At 40.9% G+C, this 23791-nt stretch overlaps 3 protein-coding genes and 1 long non-coding RNA gene across 6 annotated transcripts in view; 1 reads left to right on the plus strand and 3 right to left on the minus strand.

The window, feature by feature from the left end:
• Window positions 1-17493, plus strand: part of myo7aa (myosin VIIAa) — a 39741-nt gene extending 22248 nt beyond the window's left edge. Inside the window, exons 23-50 of the mRNA XM_030405222.1 lie at window positions 93-200; window positions 368-577; window positions 983-1189; window positions 1363-1539; window positions 1647-1736; window positions 1828-1955; window positions 2074-2200; window positions 2476-2595; window positions 2801-2974; window positions 3172-3399; window positions 3516-3683; window positions 3897-4014; window positions 4125-4251; window positions 4704-4873; window positions 9026-9216; window positions 10531-10655; window positions 10949-11106; window positions 11266-11419; window positions 11637-11792; window positions 12124-12229; window positions 12310-12423; window positions 12680-12767; window positions 13052-13158; window positions 13335-13520; window positions 13831-13947; window positions 14579-14662; window positions 14833-14952; window positions 15286-17493. Of these exons, the coding sequence (XP_030261082.1) occupies window positions 93-200; window positions 368-577; window positions 983-1189; window positions 1363-1539; window positions 1647-1736; window positions 1828-1955; window positions 2074-2200; window positions 2476-2595; window positions 2801-2974; window positions 3172-3399; window positions 3516-3683; window positions 3897-4014; window positions 4125-4251; window positions 4704-4873; window positions 9026-9216; window positions 10531-10655; window positions 10949-11106; window positions 11266-11419; window positions 11637-11792; window positions 12124-12229; window positions 12310-12423; window positions 12680-12767; window positions 13052-13158; window positions 13335-13520; window positions 13831-13947; window positions 14579-14662; window positions 14833-14952; window positions 15286-15378 (3951 nt within the window). The 3' untranslated portion in view covers window positions 15379-17493. The remainder of the gene's footprint in view (window positions 1-92; window positions 201-367; window positions 578-982; window positions 1190-1362; window positions 1540-1646; window positions 1737-1827; window positions 1956-2073; window positions 2201-2475; window positions 2596-2800; window positions 2975-3171; window positions 3400-3515; window positions 3684-3896; window positions 4015-4124; window positions 4252-4703; window positions 4874-9025; window positions 9217-10530; window positions 10656-10948; window positions 11107-11265; window positions 11420-11636; window positions 11793-12123; window positions 12230-12309; window positions 12424-12679; window positions 12768-13051; window positions 13159-13334; window positions 13521-13830; window positions 13948-14578; window positions 14663-14832; window positions 14953-15285) is intronic.
• LOC115574044 (uncharacterized) lies at window positions 1604-2538 on the minus strand. Its single transcript, XR_003982413.1, has 3 exons — window positions 2455-2538; window positions 1811-2225; window positions 1604-1728 (listed from the first exon to the last, which is right to left on the minus strand). It is a non-coding gene; the product is annotated as an uncharacterized LOC115574044 (long non-coding RNA).
• On the minus strand, window positions 5301-8592 carry saxo2 (stabilizer of axonemal microtubules 2). Of its 2 annotated transcripts, none has more exons than XM_030405216.1 (4): window positions 8360-8592; window positions 7437-7591; window positions 6417-6568; window positions 5301-6326 (listed from the first exon to the last, which is right to left on the minus strand). In XM_030405216.1, the coding sequence occupies exons 2-4, from the start codon at window positions 7559-7561 to the stop codon at window positions 5431-5433; spliced, it is 1173 nt and encodes a 390-aa protein (XP_030261076.1). In that variant the 5' UTR covers window positions 7562-7591; window positions 8360-8592; the 3' UTR covers window positions 5301-5430. The 2 variants fall into 2 exon arrangements, with proteins under 2 accessions (XP_030261076.1, XP_030261069.1); XM_030405209.1 differs by having other exon boundaries at window positions 7437-7595.
• Window positions 17494-18502: 1009 nt separating the features above from the next.
• Window positions 18503-23791, minus strand: part of gdpd4a (glycerophosphodiester phosphodiesterase domain containing 4a) — a 38165-nt gene continuing 32876 nt past the window's right edge. Inside the window, exons 17-18 of one of the 2 annotated variants that reach the window (XM_030404500.1) lie at window positions 23406-23523; window positions 22386-22512 (exon numbers count right to left, since the gene is read on the minus strand). In XM_030404500.1, the coding sequence (XP_030260360.1) occupies window positions 23429-23523 (95 nt within the window). In that variant the 3' untranslated portion in view covers window positions 22386-22512; window positions 23406-23428. Of the gene's footprint in view, window positions 22513-23405; window positions 23524-23791 lie in introns of both variants that reach the window. The other variant, XM_030404494.1, reaches the window with a different exon arrangement.

A 23791-nucleotide genomic window follows, 5' to 3' on the forward strand; every position in this document is an offset into this window, starting at 1 on the left:
TTCTTGTAATTTATTTGATGCCTTCTATCCTTTAATTCTATTTAATTTGGTTGAGCCTGAGTTGTTTTTGGACTCCTGTCTCTTCCTCTCAGTACCGCAGGCGTCTGGAGGCTGAGAAGATGCGTCTGGCTGAAGAAGCCAAACTGAGGAATCAGATGTCTGCAAAGAAAGCAAAGGCCGAGGCCGAACGCAAACACCAGGTGGGAGTTCAACGAAACACTCAGTTCATTCGTCATATTAAAACAATCTTTAATCTCTAAATCAAGTAGAAATGATCTTGAATTTCTTTTATTTAATTTGTTACTTGCTTTTGTTGCCTGTTTTTTTCTTATCCATCTAAACTGTATAAATACATTTTTATTTCCAGGAGCGTCTGGCCCAGCTGGCGAAAGAAGACGCTGAGCGAGAGAAGAAGGAGAAGGAGGAGGTTCGCAGGAAGAAGGAGATGGTGGAGCAGATGGAGAAGGCCCGTCTGGAGCCCGTCAACGACTCCGACATGGTGGACAAGATGTTTGGCTTCCTGGGGACGACCGGCTCTTTGCCAGGCCAGGAGGGACAAGCTCCCGCTGGCTTTGAGGTGAGCTGAAAAAAAAAGGATTAAATAAACAGTTTTCTCTTGAATGATAGAGCCACTACGCCACTTTTGGTTGCAAGCTCTCGTTCTACAGCGAAGGGGTTTATTTTTGTTTAGTTTTTTCCGCACATAATGCAGTGCAATTTTGATATAGTGTGAGACTCTAACATCCGTTTTCATTTATCCAGTTTACAGCTTCCAGTTAACATTTATCCATTTATAACTGCTTTAAAATTATATTTGTATAATTTTTTTTTAAAGGGGCAAATCAAAGTAACTGGATGCGGTGGGTCACAGAGGCGTTATGAAGGCATGATGCAGGTGTCTGATGAGAAGGAGGAAAAAAGAAATTGTTAGTTATTAGAAAGTGATGCAGTGTGAAGGTTTCCTGTCCCGTCTCCTCTGCAGGACCTGGAGCGGACCCATCAGGAGCTGGAGGAGGAGGATCTGGACGAGGCTCTTCCTCTGCCTGAGGACGACGACGAGGAGGATTTATCAGAGTACAAGTTTGCCAAGTTTGCTGCCACCTACTTCCAGGGCACCTCCACTCACACGTACGTCCGACGGCCTCTCAAACAGCCTCTGCTGTTCCACGACGACGAGGGAGACCAGCTGGTAGGCCACCTTTGACATCTGAGCCCAGTTTGACAAGTTGCTCATGTCTGGCTGCCAAGAACCAAAACTAATCTGGTTTAAAAATATTTTGAGAAGAGCTTAAAAAGCATTAAATGTAAGTGTCTGCTACTTGAAGACGCCCTGATGGATATTTATTTTGTGCTCCGGTCAAGGCTGCCCTGGCCGTGTGGATCACAGTGCTGAGGTTCATGGGAGATCTGCCAGAGCCCAAGTACCACACAGCCATCAGTGACGGAAGCGAAAAGATCCCCGTCATGACCAAAATCTACGAGACGCTGGGAAAGAAGACCTACAAGAGAGAACTGCAGGCGCTGCAGGGGGAGGGGGAGGTAAGAAAGAGAACGGTTGAGATTTATATAGTCTGAGCAAATTTACTTTAGTTTATTTCACATCCCTGATCCGTCTTTGAGCTGTTTCCTTCCTGTCCTGCCTGCAGACGCCTCACTCAGACAGCATCAAGAAGAACAGCGTCCGACACAAGCTGGTGTCCCTCACCCTGAAGAAGAAGTCCAAGATCACTGAGGAGGTGAGAGACAGAGGAGGCTTATAAAAGCTGAATACCTCTCTGATAGTTTCATAATGCAGAACTAGAGAAGTTACTGTGTGATGCGTTTCAGGTCACCAAGCGCCTTAACGATGGAGAATACAGTCTCCACGGCAACAGCATGCTGGAGGACCGGCCCACATCCAACCTGGAGAAACTTCACTTCATCATCGGCAACGGGATCCTGAGACCAGCACTGAGGTACACACACACACACACAGACACACACACACACACACACACACACACACACACACGAGCTTTAGCTTCCTAAACAAGTGTTAATCTAACCTGTGTAATCTCTGTGTGTGTGTGTTAGGGATGAGATCTACTGTCAGATCTGTAAGCAGCTGAGTCAGAACCCGTCTAAGAGTTCTCATGCTCGGGGCTGGATCCTCATCTCTCTGTGTGTCGGCTGCTTCGCTCCTTCAGACAAGTTCGTCAAGGTCAGAACATCTGGACTTCTTTTCACTTTAAATACACAGAAGGAAAAAGTCTTAGCTTCATATATTTCCACAGTTGGTTGTTTTGTTCGTCTACATTTAAAGACAGCAGGATGAGTTTAAGGAGTTTTAGTTTTTTTGTGAAAGAGATGTTTACATTTGCATAAAACCTACATACAGTACATATGAATTATCACTTCTTAGTAAAGAACTTGGCAGTTTTTTTGTTGTTTACTTTTTGAACACGTGGAACTTACATCTGTTTTGTTTACGTTCAGTATCTGAGGAACTTCATCAGCAGCGGACCACCGGGCTACGCTCCGTACTGTGAAGAGAGACTGAGACGGACATTTGTCAACGGGACGAGAACACAACCTCCATCCTGGCTGGAGCTGCAGGTACACACACACACACACACACACACACACACACACACACACACACACACACAGATGTGATCACAGGTTTCTTTGAGTTAAAACTGATGCACCACATTTTCAGTCCTTCTCTACTTCTAAATTCAAAAAACATTTGGTGCCCAGAAACAGTTGATTTGACAACCAACCTTTGAAAACCAACTAATGCCCTGAAATTTATATCCAGGCCACCAAGTCGAAGAAGCCGATCATGCTGCCGGTGACGTTCATGGACGGCACAACCAAAACACTGCTGACAGACTCGGCCACCACAGCCAAGGAGCTCTGCAGTGCGTTGTCTGATAAAGTCAACCTGCGGGACCGATTCGGCTTCTCTCTCTACATCGCTCTGTTTGACAAGGTACGCACACAGTAGCATGTACTGCAAACACGTCAGACCACCATTGTCACTGTGCAGTTTTTGTTGTTGTTGTTACTCGACCTGGATGTTTGAGCTTCACTCTGAGGAATGATGTTTGTGCAGAGCTCATCTGCTGTGGAGGAAAGTTGCAGTCATTGTAGTAACAGAAGTAGCCATAAATGTGTGTCCTCCTGCAGGTCTCCTCTTTAGGCAGCGGGAACGATCATGTGATGGACGCTGTTTCGCAGTGCGAGCAGTACGCGAAGGAGCAGGGAGCTCAGGAGAGGAACGCCCCCTGGAGGCTGTTCTTCAGGAAGGAGATCTTCACGCCGTGGCACTCCCCTGCTGAGGACCAGGTCGCCACCAACCTCATCTACCAGCAAACCGTCAGGGGGGTCAAGTTCGGAGAATACCGCTGTGACAGGGTGTGTTTTCCTTTCTATGCTTTTAGTTTAAAGGAATAATTTGACATTTTTCTCTCCCTTTTATTGGAAGAACACAAGTCCAAAAACACTTACAGTATTTATCTCTGTGTCTTCAGGATGACCTGGCAGAACTGGCCTCTCAGCAGTATTACGTCGACTACGGTTCAGAGATCCTCCTGGAGCGCCTGCTGAGCCTCATCCCCTCCTACATCCCCGACAGGGAGATCAGCACCTCCAGGACGGTGGAGAAATGGGCTCATTTCATCATGGCGGCACACAAAAAGGTGCTCATTCTTGGGACAAATCTTTTTTAATGTCCCTCCAAATAATTTATCTCAGGCTTTGAAAGTTAGTCGGTCAGTTTGTCCAGAACCCTGATGATATGTGAACGATCTGAACAGGTTTTTATTAGCTTTGAATCATCAGGGCAGTTGTTATGGAAAAAGAGAACAATTTGTATCTGCATAGATACTGACGGTAGGAAACACCATCTGCAGGGGATCTACACCCAGAAGAGGTTCGACACCCAGAAGGTGAAGGAGGAAGTGGTGGACTTCGCTCGCCACAAGTGGCCTCTTCTCTTCTCTCGGTTTTACGAAGCCTTCAAGTTCTCAGGTGAGCGTCTACGACATCTTTCAGCAGTCATCAGGTGCCTGGTGTTTCTCTTTTTAAGCTAAGGAAGGAGAATCTTTCAGGTTTAAAGTTTTCCTTCTTTTGCCTCTAAGGTCCTAGTCTGCCTAAAAATGACCTGATTGTCGCCGTCAACTGGACAGGGGTTTATTTTGTGGACGAGCAGGAGCAGGTCCTCTTAGAGCTCTCCTTCCCCGAAATCACTGCAGTATCCAGCAGCAGGTGAGGCAGGTGTTATCACTTAACAGTTAAAATCTCACACTGGTATCCCTCCCTGTCCTTTATTTCAGTCCTTCATCCACGTTTCCATCCGTCCATTATTGCCTGTTTCCATTGCTATTCCTATTATTATTTTACTTTTACTGATCAACCAGCCTCTCTGAGCACATCCTCTCTTTTGTCTCTCTCTTTTATTTTGAAATCATCTCCCAGGAAAAACAACTTTTATACAGTTATTTCAACAAGTGTCAAAGCTCCTTACAGCAAAGAAGGAAATGACTTGACGTTGGTTAAGACTGAAGGGCCTTCAACATCATGTTTTAAAGAAATTAAATAGTTATTTTAAGCCAAACTATGATCTTTTTCTACCCTCAACTTAATGCTTTTGTGGAGAGAGCTGACAATCCATGGGTTTTCTGTAGTTGTATAATTTGGAGGACTTGTTGGTCTTTCAGGGGAGGAAAGTTGCAGAGTCAGAGTTTCACTCTGGCGACCATCAAAGGAGAGGAGTACACCTTCACTTCAAACAACGCGGAAGACATTCGGGACCTGGTGGTGACGTTTCTAGAAGGCCTGAGGAAGAGGTCGAAGTTTGTGGTCGCCCTGCAGGACAACATCAACCCCAGTAAGTCCTGAAGGGTGACGAAACCATTATTTAACACATTTTTTAAATGTTCTTTGTTTCATTAAAATCCCCAAAATGTCCACGTTGAGGTTGAGACCATGACAAAGTGCGAATACGGGTGAAGGAACCTCTCCTGGTTCTCTGTAGTCACTGGGGTCCGTGTCTGGGCTCTCTGGTATTTACAATATTAATGATACTACAAACTGAGTAATATTCATCTTTTTCATTACTGAATAAACAAGCTGTTTTCTGAGAACACATTAATAACAAGTAAAACAGTATGATACTGTGCAGTCCTTCAGTTTTATTAAGTTTGTTCAGTCAGACTGCAAAATCATCTTTCATTCTGATTAAAATCTCTTCCCCAGAAGTACAAATGCACAAAAGTAACTGCAGTTTGAATGGTAAAGACAAGAAATACAAGTAATGGACATTACTGTTGCTTTTTATTATAAGTAGTCCAGTCACCTCCAACAAACCCTCACATTACATTAGTGTCAATGTACAAACGACCTGAGGTAATGCGTGTCCTGGTGCCGAGGACACCTTAGCTCCTGCTAGAAACCATGCAGCTTATGATTCTGTGATGGTTCGTCACAAATGACACCATCGGCCCAAGCCCCTCCCCTGTCCAGAGAGGTGGTCCACCTTCTGGACTCTTCGGCCCCATTGGAGATGCATTCAAAGCCATAAAACACTCGATTCTCAGCAGGACATTGAGCTTTCTCTGAGGAATTACGGACTTGAGTCTCATTTGGTGTAGAAGGCAGGCTAACAGTCTTTTGGCTTGTTCTGGAGCTCTTAGCATGATTAGGTGTGTACACTGACAGTGTTTTCTTGTGCCAGTCCAGCTCCTCTTCATGGACAGATGGGGAACATGGAAACGTGTACCAAGCTTTGTAATCCTCCTTTGTTGTAGTCGTTGCCTGAAAGGGCTTCTTGCCTTTCTCACTCCTTTGCATAGACGGCAGGACCGGTTTGGTGTGCGGGCATTGGTGTGCCTTGTGGTGTGCATCTGTTGTAGGAGGGAAGTTGTAGGGATCTGCTGGTGAACTGGAGTCTTTGGCTTTTCCTTGGCTGTAAAAATTAGTATCCAGGGACATGGCCTTAAATTGTTGAAAGAATTCCTCACTTGTGCCATACATCTGCCTGTTTACATCCAAATTCCCCTTTGGCCTCATGGACACTGCAGGCTCTATGGTCAGACTTTTGTTGGGCTTCTCCCTGTGAAACCTGGGCTGCACTGGGTGACTCACATAAGCACTCCGGTAGCTTGTTATGCTTTCAATTGGTTCTGGTTCTTTCACTTTCGGGACCACTGTAGAGTTGGCTGAACCTTTAAAATAACCTTTCTTGGAGTCACCTTCAGGGACAACTAATCCTTGGTTGGGTTTCAAGCTGTCATGCATCTTGTACGGCTGGCGCTTGTTTACGTTCCATGCAGGGAAATCGTCTGAAAACAACAGACAGGGTGTATTTAAATCATGATGTACAGTATCTATTTGTTGCTTTGTTGGAGCCTACAGAGCTTCATATTGCTTACTTTGGTACACTGACTTGTAGTCGTCCACCTTTGGTACGAAGGACACAGGATTGTGTGGAGCGCTCCTGCATCTCCGGTGGCTTTTTGGCGACGCAGGTGGCTGTGGGGGCTGTGGTGGGTTTTTCACCCACATCTTCTTCACATAGTAGGATCTGAAACACAGTTTAATTATGTAAAATTAAATTTTTTAAAAATATTTTTATACCCCTGAAGGCGTTTTTCAAATCCTAGTTTTCTAAACTAATTTTGAACAATTTGACTAAAAACATGGGAGTTCATATCAGGAGGAAATCAACAATCTACTGCTCAACAGCAGCAATCAGCAACACCAAGGAGTTGATTGTTGATTTTAGAAAGAAGGCGACAAACACACACTCCTGTCTGCATCAGCGGAGCAGGTGAACAGTTTTAGGTTCCTGGGAATTGACCCCACAGTGAACCTGTCACTGACACTGCACATCACCATCAACAAAAACTTATAAATAAACAAATAAAGCCCAGAAAAGGCTGTAATTCCTGAGGAAACTCAGGAAGGCTACATTCCGGTTTCAAGATCTCATCTTGAGCGATCGAAAGCATCCTGATTGGAAAAATCACAAACTGACTTGGTTTGTGCTCGGCCCAGAACAGGAAGGTTCTGCAGCGGGTGAGTAAAACCACAGCGGGAAGGTGATATGTCTGCACAGAACCTGGAGGATACTTAAAGACAGTTTGTTCACCCAGCTGACATCTGATAAGACATACAGAATTTTCCGCTGCCGTATCACCAGACAGCCCAGCAGCTTCTCTGCTCAGGCTGTGAGACTCCTGAACTCATTCTTAACGCTCCACCATAAAGAAAATATATATATTTAGATATACTGTGTAGACTTAAGGAACTACAGTGTGCCTTTACATTCCACAGCCCTGTGTTGTAGAGTGACGATGAAATGAACCTTGAAAAAAGTTTTCACAGTTTTTGTTGTGGCATATTCACTAAGACGTGTCCAGTTAGTCAAGACAAAAATGTGTAGACCTTACCTTAAACCGGTTACAGAGGCATTTGTCCCCTTGAGTTGATGGTACGGACTTTTGTGGGTTGAGGTTGTGACCACAGCCATGTGATAACATGGGGGACGGAACCGTTCCTGGTACTCTGTAATCATCGAGTCCCGTGTCTGGGCTCTCTGCGAGAGCTTCCTGGTCATCAAGGACATTGTGGAACATTTTAAACAACAAGGAAATTGTGCTTTGACCGTCATAACGCATACAAAGGCATTAGAAGTCCTTTAAAAAAGTTAAAAATGCACATTTAAAGTACCAATATGTAAGAATTTATACTCCAAACAAATAGGGGGCAGCATATCACCTGAGTAACCACGAACTGGAGCTGCCGTTAGCAGTTACTTGGATAAGCTAGTGCTTGTGTTAGCTGAGTCTGCCCGGCGCAGGAGCTCGGGATCCAGAGTAATGTTGGTGATATATACTATTGGACCATCATGTCTTTAGGTAAAAAGTAAAAGTGGCTAAGGGCTAGCTGGTTTGCATGCTAACTAAAAAAAATATCCCTGCAAAACAGTGACATAAACGTCTTTGAAATAAATCGAAAAAGTTATTTCTTCACATTCTGTTGCTAGTTGTAGTACATGTTTAAATTTTCTTTAAACTAGAATTATAACATATAGCACCTTTTAAGCCTAATTTGGAATACAAAAGTCGTTGAATTGGCAGCTTCCTGCACAGATATTTAAACAGTTACATACAGTTAGCTTAAAACAGCCTGAAAACACATTTCTACAGATATAAAAACAAACACACCCTGCAGACTGCAGCTCAGATCATTCCACATCAGATAATGCAAAACAAAAACAAAACAGAAGGCTTGTATTTTATGTTTTTTTTTAAAAAAGCCCAATGAAAATTGCTAGCTAATAGATGAAACACTGATAAATAGCTGACCTCACCTCATAGATGTGTTGTTTGTTGCAGTGTTGTTGTGTGTTTTGCTGCCTCACAGTTTCGGGGGTTTGCTCATCCAGCGGTGCGCTTTTTAGATGTCCTGAAGCTCACAGTAGTTGCAGTCTGCTCTCTGTCTCCTGTGTGCAGGCCTACAAATTATGAATTATTGACCGGAGGAACACAGGCTGTGTGTTGAACGCAGCACGCAGCAGCTGAGAGCTTCTAAAAATAAACACCAGTGGATGACTCTGATGCAGGCCGGTTGTCATGGCGAGAGGATGCACTTTTTTGGCACGTAAAGAGGATAGTAAGCCCTGCTGTAGTCATGTTACATAAAGTGGAGTAGCCATTTTTGAAAGATACAAAGTCCTTAATGTGGCCCCTTTTAAAATTATATGGCATTAGGGGAGATTATGATTTTTTTAATGCCATTTTTAATATGCTGAAGATGCAGTGTGCAGTCAGGCTGTGTATTCTGCAACATGACTTGGTCTCAGGACTCTACAGACAGGGAAGGTCTCATTTTTCATGTGGGTTGCAATCTGCTCATCTCCAGACGATAAAAATGTAATTAATACATATAAATTGCTATAAATTGTTACATAGAGGGCCTTTAAATAAACACAGAAGACAAATGTTTATAAGTAGAAATCATCCTTTCACTTCCACAGCTGGAGAAGAGTCCACGTTCCTGAGCTTCCTGAAGGGAGACCTGATCCTGTTGGACCAGGACACAGGAGAGCAGGTCCTCAACTCTGGTTGGGCGCATGGAGTCAACGAACGAACCAATCAGAGAGGAGATTTCCCAGCCGACTGTGTCTACGTCCTGCCAACAATGACCCGACCTCAGCAAGACATAGTGGTGAGAGTAAAAAAGATTTTATGACTTGAACTTGTGTTCTCTGTCAGGAGACTCGTTTTTACAGCGCTGACTTCCTCTGGTTGTCTTTAATGGAGAGGAAGCTGTCTGATGTTACCGGCAGCGCTGACTGCAGTGTTTGTGTCACAGCCCAGTCTGCGGAAATGTATATTTAGCTGTTTTAATTTGAAAAAGTATTTTTAGTTTAAGTCAAATGTGCCACAATTAAACCAAAAGTTCAGCAGTATCCAAAAACAAATTAAGAAGTCACTCCGACCTCCCAGCAGGCAGCAGAAAACCAAAACTGTCTATATAATTACTAGAGATGTTAATGTTTAATGATTGATTGATTGATTGATTGATTGATTAATCGCCATTAAGATTTTACCCAGTTAAAAATGTCTTAATCAACAGTCTGAGGCAGGCACAAATACAATGAAAAAAAATTGAACAATAACAGATTACAGATAATGATTTTCAAATATATCCAAAGTAAACACAAATAACTGATTTGAGAAAATGTATTTAATTAAAATACAAGTTATTTTGTCATTAAAAATAATTAAAAAAGACATTTGACACAATTGGATTATGACATTTTAGATTTAGTTACCTCAGCATGGCAATTTAAAAGTCATTATTTTGTGTTTTTTCATTTAAAATTCAATTAACTTTATGTTTACTTTATCTTTTCTTTTATCTCCTAATGTAGCTGACTCTGACTCTTTACATTAAACATACATCATGTCAGTGGTTGTAACCGTTTGATGAGGGAAAAATGTCCAACATATTTCATAATCGATTATTAAGGCAGTTAAGATCAATTAAAGAAATTACTTAAAATTTGCTCCTTAATACTTACAAACAAAGCAAAAAACAAACTCATTGTTCACATGGACAAATACTTATTTACTTTATCTTTATAGGATATACTGAAAACACCAATTCTCTGCCTGATCAACATGTTTTACATTAACTGGCACACAGACGACTTTAAAGTGATACGTTATAGTTTGAGAGTCTGATTTCCATTATTCCATTTATTTCTTCTCTAACTTTAAATATCAACTTTAGACCTTTTGGGTCCATGTATACATATCAAAGAGAACATTTCTCAGAGACATGGGGCTCAAAAAAAGTCTATAAATATTATATATACTATATAATATTTTTAATGGAATAAAATAAAAATTCTATATTTTTTTTTTATGTTCATCTATAGGATGTTGAGTCTTTGGACACCCTTTGTCACTTTGAACAAAAGTATCCGTCACATGAATGTAATGTAATCTGATGTACAGTAATATAACCCATCAGGCTCTGGTAACCATGACGCCGGATCAGCGCCAGCAGTCGGTTCGTGTTTCGCAGGTCGTCATGCCAGAGACCGACGGCCGGGTGAAACCCTACACTCTGGAGGAGTTCTCCTACGACTACTTCAGGTACACGCTAGGATTGAAAACAAATCATGCACAATCATTATAGACAGTTTGTGTTCTTCCTTTACCTTTAAGTCAGTTCACGGCATAATATCATTAAATTACTCACATTACAAACAAACAGTGAAGCTCTTTGAACTGTAACACAAAACCACATGTTTTTAATTGTTTACATTTTTACTATATTGTTTTAATAATATGAATTGTTTATAGGTATATAGCTTTTTCTTGTTATCCACATCAAAAACACATTTCCACTTCTCTGACCTGACTTCACTGATTCACTTCCTCTCCAGGCCTCCTCCCAAACACACCCTGAGCAGAGTGATGGTCACTAAGAATCGTGGGAAAGACAAGATGTGGAGCTGCACCAGAGAGCCGCTGAAGCAGCCGCTGCTGAAGAAGGTTGTCAGCCACGAGGAGCTGGCTCAGGACGCCTGCATGTCCTTTATAGATATCCTTTCCAAACTGGATTTTCAATAAATGTTTATATTCTGGACCCTCAAAGTTGATGAATATACATGATAATTAACCTGACACTCTCTGTCTCACAGCCCCATACATTCAAGTGTTCAAGCTTATCAAGTTGTTTGATTCCTTGACGTTTTCTCACCTATGATGAAGTACATGGGCGACTACCCATCTAAACGGACACGTTCAGTCAACGAGCTGACAGATCAGATCTTTGAAGGAGCGCTGAAGGCCGAACCTCTGAAAGACGAGATCTACTGTCAGATCATCAAACAGCTCACCGACAACCACGTCAAGTGTGTAAACTCGCACCATGATCACTCTAATCAGTGTACTTAAGTGTGTATATTAATATCTCTATCTAATTAAATATATTAAAGGGGATATTGTGTGGATTGAGCAAAGGGGATTAAAACACAGAAAGATGATGTTCCGCATGTTAATCATTTAGTCATCGCTGTAGCTGTAGATATTTATACACAGAATCTGAACTTGAGTTTTGTGCCACTGCAGGTACAGTGAGGAGAAAGGCTGGGAGCTGCTGTGGTTGTGTACTGGTCTGTATCCTCCCAGTAACGTCCTGCTGCCGCACATCCAGCGCTTCCTCCAGTCCAAGAAGCACCACCCGCTGTCTGGAGACTGCATGCAGAGGCTGCACAAAAGTCTACGGTAAAACTGAACCCTGAAGTATTAAATGTTTATAACATCGGGTTACTCAGAGGTCGCATGTGCCTCATGTCAAGTTAAAAGCTGTAGTTTGAAAAATTGTGTTATAACTACTTACTGGACTTTGTTTATTACTTACACAGTCCTATGAAACTTTGGAAAATAGTCAAGCTCATGAATCGTTTGTCAGTGGCTTGTTCCACATAAAACACATTTAATCTACTTAAACTTTTAAGCTTTAAGAATTAAACATTTTTATTCCACTGATCCTTAACTCTAATCTGGACTGACTGTTGATTCCACTTCCTTTTTGCAACTGTTGTCATGGTAACAGTAATGGATCCAGGAAGTATCCCCCTCATTTGGTGGAAGTAGAGGCCATCCAACATAAGACAACCCAGATCTTCCACAAAGTCTACTTCCCTGACGACACAGATGAGGTATGAAAAACAGGTGTAAATGTCATCTTGTCAACAAAGAAGTGTCTTTAAATTTTTTTTATTTGTTTGTCTCTCTGCAGGCATTTGAGGTGGAGTCCAGCACCAAAGCGAAGGATTTCTGCCAGAACATCTCAACCAGACTGCTGCTCAAATCTCCTGAAGGATTCAGTCTCTTTGTCAAGATCTCAGACAAGGTCAGCGGTCAAAGATTGTTTATTAGATTCAAAACAAACTGTTAGAAATCTACTACAGTTTTTAAATCAGGTTGGTCCGGGTCAGGATGTGACAATGACGGGAGGAGGAGATGTTAGGTGGGATTAAACATCGATTTTACAGCCTTAGATCTTCCTTTATATCTCTACCCAAAGATTTAATTCTTAAGGTTCTGTTACGTGAAACGTGATTGGCTTGCAATGAGCGAATATATCTGATTGTGTTTGTGCTCTGCAGGTGATCAGTGTGCCAGAGGGAGATTTCTTCTTTGACTTTGTCCGACATCTGACTGACTGGATCAAGAAATCTCGACCAGCTAAAGACGGTTCGTACACACAGCCGTCTCACCTCTGTGGGATCAAAATATCATTTCATGTCAAGTTCTGGTTTGAAGTTTGGAATATTTCTGAACGTCCAAATTTGAAATATTATTGAGAGATGCTCATCTCAGCAGACTTAATTTAACTGTATCATCATTTTGGAGAATGTGATTTTGGTGCTGTTTAACTTTATTGCATCACACAGTGAGATGTTTCTGCTTTTTAGGGTTGAAGCTGAACAAACCTGCACTTAAACTAATACAATTAATATTCATATTTGACCTTGCAGGAATCGTCCCGTCTCTCACCTATCAGGTGTTCTTCATGAAGAAGTTGTGGACCAACACAGTTCCAGGGAAGGACTCCTTCGCTGACTCTATCTTTCACTACTACCAGGTTGGTCTTTTTACAATCCAAGATACAAGATTGTGTCTGCTGCTTCTTTATCTTTCAGCAACTTGCTTCCATCACATTTATAATCACTGTAATTTGTATTTTATTTTATTCTAGTATTGTGCCTTTGTGTATATACTGGCAACACTCCTTTACTCTCATTCTCGTCTTTTAATTAGGAGCTGCCTAAATACTTGCGTGGGTACCACAAGTGTTCACGAGAGGAAGTGTTCCAGCTTGCAGCTCTCATCTACCGAGTCAAGTTTGAGGATGACAAGTCTCACTTCCCTACGATACCCAAAATGCTTCGGGAGCTGGTTCCCCAGGATCTCATCCGTCAGATGTCCCCAGACGACTGGAAAAGGGTAACAACCTGCAAAACTCCACTAACAAGCTGTATTTTCTGTACATATTGATATTCAATATTAAATATGTTATTTACTTTAACCATGCTACACCCCTAGTCAACTTTTATGTGCAATCTTATAAATTATGTGTATTTTAATAAGTAAGGTAAGGACAGGAAATAAAATAATTGTTCCTCAAGAAACACGTTAATAAAGGAAATGATCCCAAGTAATCAGTACTGTATGTTATAATGTACAGTCAGGAAACTGAAAATTAAAGTTTTGATCATCTGAACAGGTTTTTTATTTTTTATTTTTGTGATTCCAGTCTGTGGTTGCATACTTCAACAAGCAGGCTGGTAAATCGAGGGAAGAAGCCAAACTGATGTTTCTGAAGATCATCTACAAATGGCCGACATTTGGCTCCGCCTTTTTTGAGGTCAAGGTAAACACACCTGAGCGTGTCACTTCCTGTCTGTAGCTCTGAATGGGTGGTTTTGTCTGAGTTGGGTTTGTTTCCATGACGTGACATCTTTTCCTCACGTCCCATAGGAAATCCACACAGGAAGTGTTTTTAAGTCTGTCATGCTCCGTCTCACATAACAAATTTCTTATCAAATGGAACGATGCACCTGTGATGCATCTCACTACGAGACCCCCCACGTTTTTATGCTCTGTCTTTTTTTCCATCTCTCTCTCTCTCTGGCACATTAAGTGAAGCATAATCTCCACAGGAAGCTGTTAAAATCAAACCACACTGTTGTGAACTTAATGGCTCCTATATTGTGTTCCTGTGAGCTTGCTGGTTTTATTTTAGGCATTATTCAAGAGGAAAAAGATTAATCAACCAAATAAAGTGAGATCTGGTGTAAAGTAAAGAATATGGAGGTGCAGGGAAGAAACTCCTGATTAGATTACAAGTTGTCCTTGCTGCTCAAGTTTCATCTGAGGTGGAAATATTTAACATCAGATTTGCAGGGAGAGATCACAACTCTGCATGTAAAAGTGATAATATATGATACATGATCAACAGATACGTTGTTGTCACATAACATTAATCCTTCTTTTGTCTTTAGCAAACTACAGAGCCCAACTTCCCAGAGATCCTGCTGATCGCCATCAACAAACATGGAGTCAGTCTCATCGACCCGAAGACGAAGGTTTGTGTTTGTATAAATGACTATTGTTGTTTGGACTTTGCTCATTTACGTGTACATGGTAAACACATTCACCGTCTTTAATTTGCATTCGATACTGTCATGCATTAAACACTTCAGTAGGCATCCTGTCAGTCAGCAGCCAGTCAACGTCTCTGTGTGTGTTTGTGCAGGACATCCTGACCACCCATCCCTTCACCAAGATCTCTAACTGGAGCAGTGGGAACACCTACTTCCACATCACCATCGGCAACCTGGTCAGAGGAAGCAAACTGCTGTGTGAGACCTCACTGGTGGGTGGCAGCAACACACACAACTGTCAAATAAAAGAAGTTCTCAGAATAGAAAATGAGATCTTCATGATAGCCACGCCACAGGCAGCATGAACAAACGCTTGGGTAAAAACAACTGAATACATGTTGTCTACTACAATGGCTCACATGATACATAAATACGTTTAAAAATAGATCAAAACTGAATGCAATAATTTTCAAATGAACGGTATTTACTGACAACAGTTTTTACAACTTGTTCCTGGGCCCATGTAGAAATCTCGCTCACAGATACCATCCACCTGAACTCACCTGACTTTGTTTTCATGTGTTTTTGTGCGTACACACCTGCAGGGCTACAAGATGGACGACCTGCTGACCTCCTACATCAGTCAGATGCTCACCACCATGAACAAGCAGCGCTCTGGGCGGGGCCACAGCAAGTGAACTTCTTACTGGCAGGAGGCCGCTGAGCTCATCCGGCTCTTGCGCCCTATTGGCCAGCACTGCAGCTGGGGGCGGACCTTTGCCCACCAGTTGTGGAGGATGAGCCGCAGTCCTTCTGCTAGCTCCGAAGGGTCAAAGCTCACCTGGGAAAGTTCGGCTGCCAGCAGCGACCCCGGCGAAGGCCCCAGCAACCGCTACAACTACAGCTACGACTTGGATGAGGACGAGCCGTCCAGTGAGGATGACTACCTCTAAAACCTCCAAACTCCTCGTCCATCACGATATCTGCCTGGTTTGGTTCCTGATTCAACAGTCAGACCTGCGTGTACAGAAACACAGTGTTCAGTCAGTGCTGCTGTCATGTTTATTATTAATTTATGATTCAGATCAAACTGAGGTGCAGCAACCAAGTGGCAGCCGCTGTTCACTGCCTTAATGTTTGACATTTATAAGGACTTTGATACCTAAACGTTGAAATGTTCCTGTGACATCATTAAACTTTAACAGTAACTTCTTTGTCAGCTGTCATCGGCCTCATACGTCCTGAAAACTTCAAGTGGACTACAGTAGCTAGAGGGCTCATTGTCTCATAATGTGCACGTTAATTTGTTTATCAATCCATCCATCCATCACTTATCTGTGTTCAGGTCACATTAATTGATTAATTATATTACTATGAATAATTTACTGACAACAAAGACATGCGCCTAATATATCATTACATGCCTTATTGTTCCTAATTTTGTTTTTATCCATCACTTACTTGTATGATTATGGAAAAGATATTACATTTAATTCCTTTCGGTATTAAAAAGGTCTTCTGAGTCAATGTTGCATGCAAATGATCACACATTACCATACTAATGATAGCATTCAGCTGAAAACACTTAGACAGGTTGTTGAGCTGAGTCAGACAAGTTTAAAACATCAAACAAATGAACTAAAATGATGAACAGAATGTGGAGAAATAAAAAGAAACCCAAGACATCCATGTACTTTGTTGCAGAGATATCTACTGAAGTCAGCATGCTAACCAGCTGTATTTAAATACCAACAAAATCAAAATCTAATAGAAAAGAAAAGCTTGGATATTTTGTAGGTTTGGCTGTAATTTCTCACAAAAAAACAGGTCAGTAGTCTCTAAGCTTTGTGTTTTCTGTTCTTTCTTCCCGACAGAATACTGCTGCTGTTTTTAAGAGTCAATTGTTTCACCACTTTGAAAAATATGCAATAAGATTCCTTCTTGTTTGGGTTAAGAAAGGTATTTGTCTATTTCTCTGGCCTTGGATCGTAACTGAAGTGGCATTAAGGGACCTTGTCTAATTTATTTAAAGCTCTGCTATTGTTGTGTGACACACTACAGACGGGCTGTGATGTGTTTTGGGTCTCGGCCCATGTGTAGGATTTTTATGGCCTATTCTGTGTCTAACAGTTTATATGTGTTTTGTTTTTTTAATACTGAATTAATGGTTATTTAACACCTCTTTTCTTCAATGGTGTAGATTAGTTTTAAATTTAATGCCTTGATTGTTTCTTTATTTCTGTTGATACTACATTACCCAGCATTCCTTTGGAGTGCAGCTGTTACGGTGATTTTGTAACCTTCCTGTAGTTTGACAACATACATGTTGCAATGCTTTACTCGGCATCTGGACCTGCATCCAAATACACGTGAGGAGACAATTTCTGATTCATGGTCTGTAACTCTGTTGCCAGTTCAAACAACATTTGGTTAAAAAGAAAAAGTGACACCGGAGCAAGAATCTCGTTTCCCCAGAAGACAAAATACCTTCTGTAAAATCAGATAAACATTTTGAATATTTGGTTCTGTCTTGTTTGTATAATTTCTGGTATTTTAACAGTGCCAACTATTCCATTTGATACCTAATGTTGCTGAGTTTGTGATTTTTCTCTGTGGACGAATGCAAATGTCTAGTTATTCCCAGTTGTGTTGCTTTTTCGGTGGAGTTAATAGTTGTTTTGTTTATGACTGTAACTTAGTCATCCTGACTTCCTGTACTGATTTAATTTTCCGTGTAATGTGTGCTCTTACTTTTGTATTTAATGTTCGATACATTTGTTTTGACTTATATAAATAAATTAATACCTCATGTAGTTCACAGTGTACCTATCATGTTATTTATAGCATGGTGGAGGATGTTGGTATGTGTAGCAGGATACTACTGTCACTGCTGCAACATGTTCTTTCTTTACTGTAACATTTATATGTTGAATGACTTGTTAAGTTTGTTTGTGCCAAAAGAAATTTCTTTTTTTCATGTGTGGAACAGAGTGAAAAGAAAATTTTCATGAGCTTTTCGTTCTCTGTTGATCCAAGTAAAAAAAAATATATTTCCAAGAATTTCTTTTTCCATGCTTGGAAAAAAATAATTATCACTCTTTTTAGTCACCTAGAAAAAAAATTGTTTTTGTTTCAACACTTTTTTTCACCTGAAAATATTCACTTTTTTAAATTTCTCTTCAACACTTGTTTCTTATGTCACCAGAATAATTAACTCGTTTTCAACACTTGTTTTTATTTTCACCTGAAAAGATTTGCTGTTGTTTTTCGTTCACCAAAAAAAACACTTTTTTTTTAGTCACCTAGAAAAAAAACTTTTAATTTTTTTACCTGAAACAAAATTCACTCCTTGATTCGATCAGCCTAGAAAAAAAATCACTAGTTTTTATATTTTCAACACTTTTTTTCACCTAAAAAAAATCACTTTTTTTTTTTATTTCTCTTCAACGCTTCTTTCTTATGTCATCAGAAGAAACACTGTTGTTATTTCCATTCGAGGAACCAAGTGAAAAAAGACACATTTTCAAGAGAAATTTTTTTTTTATTTGTGGAACTGAGTGAAAAAAAAAAAAAAAACACCTTCACAAGAAAAAAGAATCTAACAAGAATATTAATGAAAAAGGTTTCATGTTTCAAAAAAGCCAAAAAGCCAAAAACCCAGTATAACTCAGGCTCTAGTCAAAAGTTCAGCGTTTCTCTCTAAAAAAGTAGTGGAAATGAAAAACATCTCCCTCCAGCTTTCAGCCCCGACTGGCAGTATACTCTTTAAAAAAGAAAAAGATGATGGTGAACCAGCACAGACAGAGCTACCGACAACCAAACCTTTTTTCTAATGTTTTAATACCAGATGACAGTAGCATTTACAAACAGAGAAAAGTTACAGTAAAAAAAAAGGAAACCAAAGACTGGGAACGCTTCTATAAAATAAAATAAAAATAGCCGTTGAGTACAGCACGAGATGTAAAATGCTACAGAGATTAAACCATTTGAAGGAACGGCATCTGGACTATACTATAATACCCATATAATACTACTCTATTCTACCTTAGCTTATTATTGTTCCCCAGCAACAAGTGCTGCAGTGCATTATTCAAAGACAGTGTTGAGCTTTTGTACACCTTCAGATTTCAGATGACACTCAATATTTCAGTGCGATTTTTTGAGATCCAAGGTTTGACTTGGTCTGAAAACGTTTCTTACAGTGGGCATCTCTTCAAATAATGTTAAAATCATAACAGCATCTAACAGGACCACAGCTTCCTCCTCCCACACAAACCAAACCATTCCAAATCTGAAACACAGCTCTGATATGGAGACCACTGACCTCCAACGTGTCCTGTAAAAATGCATACCTACAGAGAACTCTTGTAGGCATCAAGACAGCACAGCAGGTGCTTCGTTTTGATGATGACTGGGTCAGAAATGAAAGAGTGAAGTCTGGAGTGAAGGTGGCTGAGTTCAAACAAAGAGCAGCTGTTTGCCTCCTGATGATGTGTGTTCCGTGTCATAAACATCCATTTCCTCTGAGTATTGTCCTCATGTTTTTTCCTCTAAATCTTTATGGTTTGACCGCATTAATTCAAGTTTTCTTGCATTATCTTAACTGATATAACATGCAGAGCAGCATGCACGAGAAAACAATGTAACACAGACACAACTTAACTGGATGTTTGTTGCACAAGCTAAAGATTTAAAAGCAAAACAGAGACTGAGGTTAAACCTCTGCTTTCAGGGGGCCCGTTCCTCTCTTGGTTGTGTTGCAGATACCAAACAAATCTGTCTGTCAGCTGATTTAAGTTCAGACGGGGGTAAAGTGATTGTTACTGCTGTCATGTTGTCCACTTCTCTGCTGTTCATTTGCATTCTCAGTACACAAACTGTTGCTGTTTCGTCAAAATAAGACTCAAAACATCTTCCATGTTATGTAGTTAGGTTTCATCTACTGTGGAGACAGATTTTGGTGATTTGAACACACCAGGTACGTCTGGTTGGTGGAAGAAGTGGATCACACAGCAGCAGAGGTTGGAGGTCCAATGAATTCATAAGAGGTCACAGATCCTGCACTGAATTTCAGATTTCAGATCAGTTCAGTTTTCTGCCTTAAAGAGCAGCGATGACCGTATTTACTTAAATTAAAAGAGAAAAGGCAGAACTCCAGAGGTCAAAACAGAAACATAATCACCTATGTTATGAAGCAGGGCTGCAGCTCACAACTTTTTCACTGTCAATTAATCTGATGATTCATTCTCAATTAACTGATTCATTGTTTTGTCTATTAAATGTAAAAAAACAGAATTTTGAACTTTGTTTTCTAAAATTAAAATGACACAGCGGCCTTTAAATAATCGCTGCTGTTCACTGGAGCTTAATGTTTTTGACCTGTGAAATGCTGCCATTTTATCTGTTCGTGTTTTAGGAAAAAAATACATTTCCATGACTGTTATTTTGTTTTCAAGTGAAAACCTGTCAGCACTTGAATCATAGAAATCTCTTTACAGACTCCAGTTCTGTCTACTCCAGCTGAGTTCAACACTAACCAGAAAGATTTTTGGTGGGGTATCACTTTCAGAAAGCATCCATTTAATAAATGTTGAATAAATTCATCACATGCAAGGCTCGAAATGCATTTCCAAAGGGACTCACTTTAAATGAACGGCCTTACGGTGAGAAACATCATATTCAATAGAATAAATATGGCTGTTTGTGCAGCGATTGATTAGCTTAACTGCTTATCCTACCCAACAGATCAGCTACTATATTCTCAACAGGAACACAAATACAATTAAACTAAGTGCTAGCCACTTATTCATCTTACAATACAGTACAGTACATTAAGTTGCGCTGTTGCATTTGCAGTCTTAGACAGTCGTGTGATGACTTCAGTCCTATAAGCAAAGTTTCATTCTGACCTCAGGACGGAGGAATGCACTGACCACAGTCTCATTCAGAGGTCTCGTGTTGCACTAAAGATTTTTAAGACAAAATAAATAATCCAGAAACTTCTGATAGCAGCCAAACATTCATCTGTCATCAAACATCCACCTCAGTCAGACAAACATCAACCAGGCCGGTGTGAGTCCAACGTGAAACAGGACACACAAGTCCTACACTTGAGAAGTTCAGTATTAAGACTACAGCTAAGAATGATTCAGAGCGGGAGAGAAAATGCTAAATGAAAGGCGAGTTGAGTAAAATCATGTGCACATGGACTCAGTCTGCAGGTTCAATGTAATGAGCAGCCCACTGGGAACCATGTTGGATTTATTCATCGGAAACTATTGTAATATTTTATAAATTAATTCCTGTATGTTTACTTTGCTGGATGGACAATAAAACTATAGTCTTTGTAGTTTTTAATGGCACTTACTGCAGCTCGTCCTGCTTCCTACTAGAAACCCGAGGCCTCTAACCTCATGGATTTCACACCTGAAAAGTCGAGACAAGACACTCCGGATTTCAGATCTAAAATCAGTTTCAGTCAGAACAACATTGTACAGACGGACTATAAAGTCATACTTGCAGAAAGTACTGTGTGCGTATATTTGAGGAGAAGCAGAAGCTGTAATCGTCGCCTCTGGTTTCTCAAAAGCATCTTCATCTTTATTCCGAGCAGCTGACACCAACATTTGGCACCAACCTGCAGCCAAATGGAAATGACCCTCAGCCAAAACATTCCTTATATGCTTTTGAGAAACATGGCTCCACATGATAATACATTCACTTTAGTACAAAACATAAACAGTAACTAACAATTCCTTCTCAAACCTCAGGTTTACATTCAGTCTGTCAGTCCAACAGTTCACACAACACATCCAACAACTCACAGAGATTAAATCTTAAGACATGGTTTAAGGTTTGGTCTAATGCACCTGATATCTGTACAGCTGAAAATGAAAAAGTAAAGCTCCTACAGAAGATGATCAAAGTCCATTTTTAGCAGCGTCCAGATGTCTTTTCATTACCATCAGTTTTCACTCAGAGCTTCACCTTCACTCTTTTGGTTTTTATTGACTAGAAACACGAGACGGAAAGAGTGAAAGTAGAAAGTATATGTTCATTCGTTCCTTGTTTCTTCTGTGAGGTTTCATTTCGTTCACGTCGTGTGTCGTTGAGCTCAGCTGGTGGAGTTGAATGATGAACATGTTCTCAAACATGTCAGCCTCTGGGCCAGTGTGTAACTGTCCTCACTGCCCGGGCATTTTAATGGCATCTATGAAATAGCAGTATGAAAATGATCACGGACGGTCCTGGGCTCGTTTCCAGAGTCTCTCAGCTCCGTCCCTGATGGCGGATCAGTGAATGAGGTTTGGTTCAGCGGTTCAGTTTCTGCAGGCACTCGGCCGCAGACTGAGAGGATGAGAGAGGAAGTGGAGAAAGAAGAGAGAGTGTGTTGTCTCTGACTTTACCTCACTTTGGTCACTTTGTCCTGATTCTTAAATATTTCCCAAAATCTGCTCCTTTCTTCTTCTCTGATTGGGAGAATTCATAATCTTTTTTCTCAATTTCAAGATATTTTCTCAATCTGCTTCTCGGTATGAGTGACACACAATTTCAGCAAAAGACAAAAACAGATTTGGTTATTTTGCATGAGTGACTGACACATGTCTGGGTTCCTCTGAGCTTTTCTCTCTCTCTCTCTCTTATGTACGTTTTTTCCATCTCTCGTTATCTGTACCTCTCTATCTCGCCTCTCTCTTTCTTCATCTCTCTCTGTGTCTCTCCCAGTCACTCCTCCGTGATGGTGGGCAGGTGAGGGTTACTGGGTGAACTGGGCGTGCTCCGTAGGTCAGGCCGGACGTTGACGCTGGAGATGGACCACACATCACTCAGCTCTGCAAAACCAGAGGCAAAGTTCAAACAGTTTAGAGTTTATTCCTCCACCTGATAAGAAGCATTGTGGGTAATATAAGGGAAAGTAGCCATGCATCTAGACATGCAAAGATGAGATTAACAACATGCAAACTGCTGAGTTTGGTGCCTGATGCAGGGAAATGTATGTAGCGATGAGGACTTATTTCAAGGCTTTATATACTGAACGTCATACGAGTGGTTTCAGGATGTTTTGCACCCACAAGTTCATGATACTCAAACTTTTTGTTCAGCAAGATAAACTTCACACATGAACACTACTTTTGTGATTTACAAAGCGCAAATTAAATCTAAAAAATAGACAGTATTAGTGATGGATTGCAGCGTTAGTTTGGCCCATGTCCCCTCTGCTGACACAGAGAGGGAGATGTTTATAACCTATGCTGCAGCCAGCCACCAGAGGGCGATCAAGATGTTTTGGCTTCACTTTCAGGGAGCTGTCATGTTGTTCATCTTTATATACAGTCAATGCTTTACAGAAAAGATGTTACTACATTGACTAAACCTTATTTTCTGATTAAAGCTAAAGAGCTTAAAGGTAAAGAGCGCTGGTGTTTCTGGAGCTTTTGAGATGTCCATCACATGCCCATCTCTGGATTTAGGATATTATTTCTATGATTTTAAGATGCATATATCACGCATCAGTACACAACCTCTTTATTTTTCACATTTTGAGTATTGTGTTGCTGTTGCTTGCCAAGTGAAGCTTAATCCCCCCAGTTATTTCAATCACAGAAACTCTCTGCATGGCATCAAGGTTTTATAGAGAGTTAATGCTAGTTTTCTACAGGAAACACAGAAGGTTGTACAGTTCACACAGGGTTCAGGGTTCATACAAGGTTCCTGAGGGACTGACATGCAGGGCTGACATGCAGGGGGTCATGGGTTGAAGACCAAGGGGAGGGAGACGAGGGCTCCAGCAGGGGGGTCAGAGTGGACGGGGCTCCAACGAACACAGATGACGTCTGAAGAGTCTGACACACACAACACAACCAGCAGGATGTCACTGCATGCAAAGACGGTAAACATGTAATAATGTGGAGCCACACAACATATCAATGAATACTGTGACGTTTTGGGAATGTTTGTTAGGATCATAACAACTACATCTCTGTGTGGGTTAGTGTTCGCTTAGAGACTTGAATAAGCAACTTCTTACAAGTTTCCAGCTTCACAAAGGTATACAAGTGAACCAAGTGATTCTAAGATTTGTTGGTAATGAGATGGGACAAATCAACAACA

The sequence above is a fragment of the Sparus aurata genome, chromosome 2 (genome assembly GCF_900880675.1).
Source record: "Sparus aurata chromosome 2, fSpaAur1.1, whole genome shotgun sequence".
Lineage (NCBI taxonomy): Eukaryota > Metazoa > Chordata > Actinopteri > Spariformes > Sparidae > Sparus > Sparus aurata.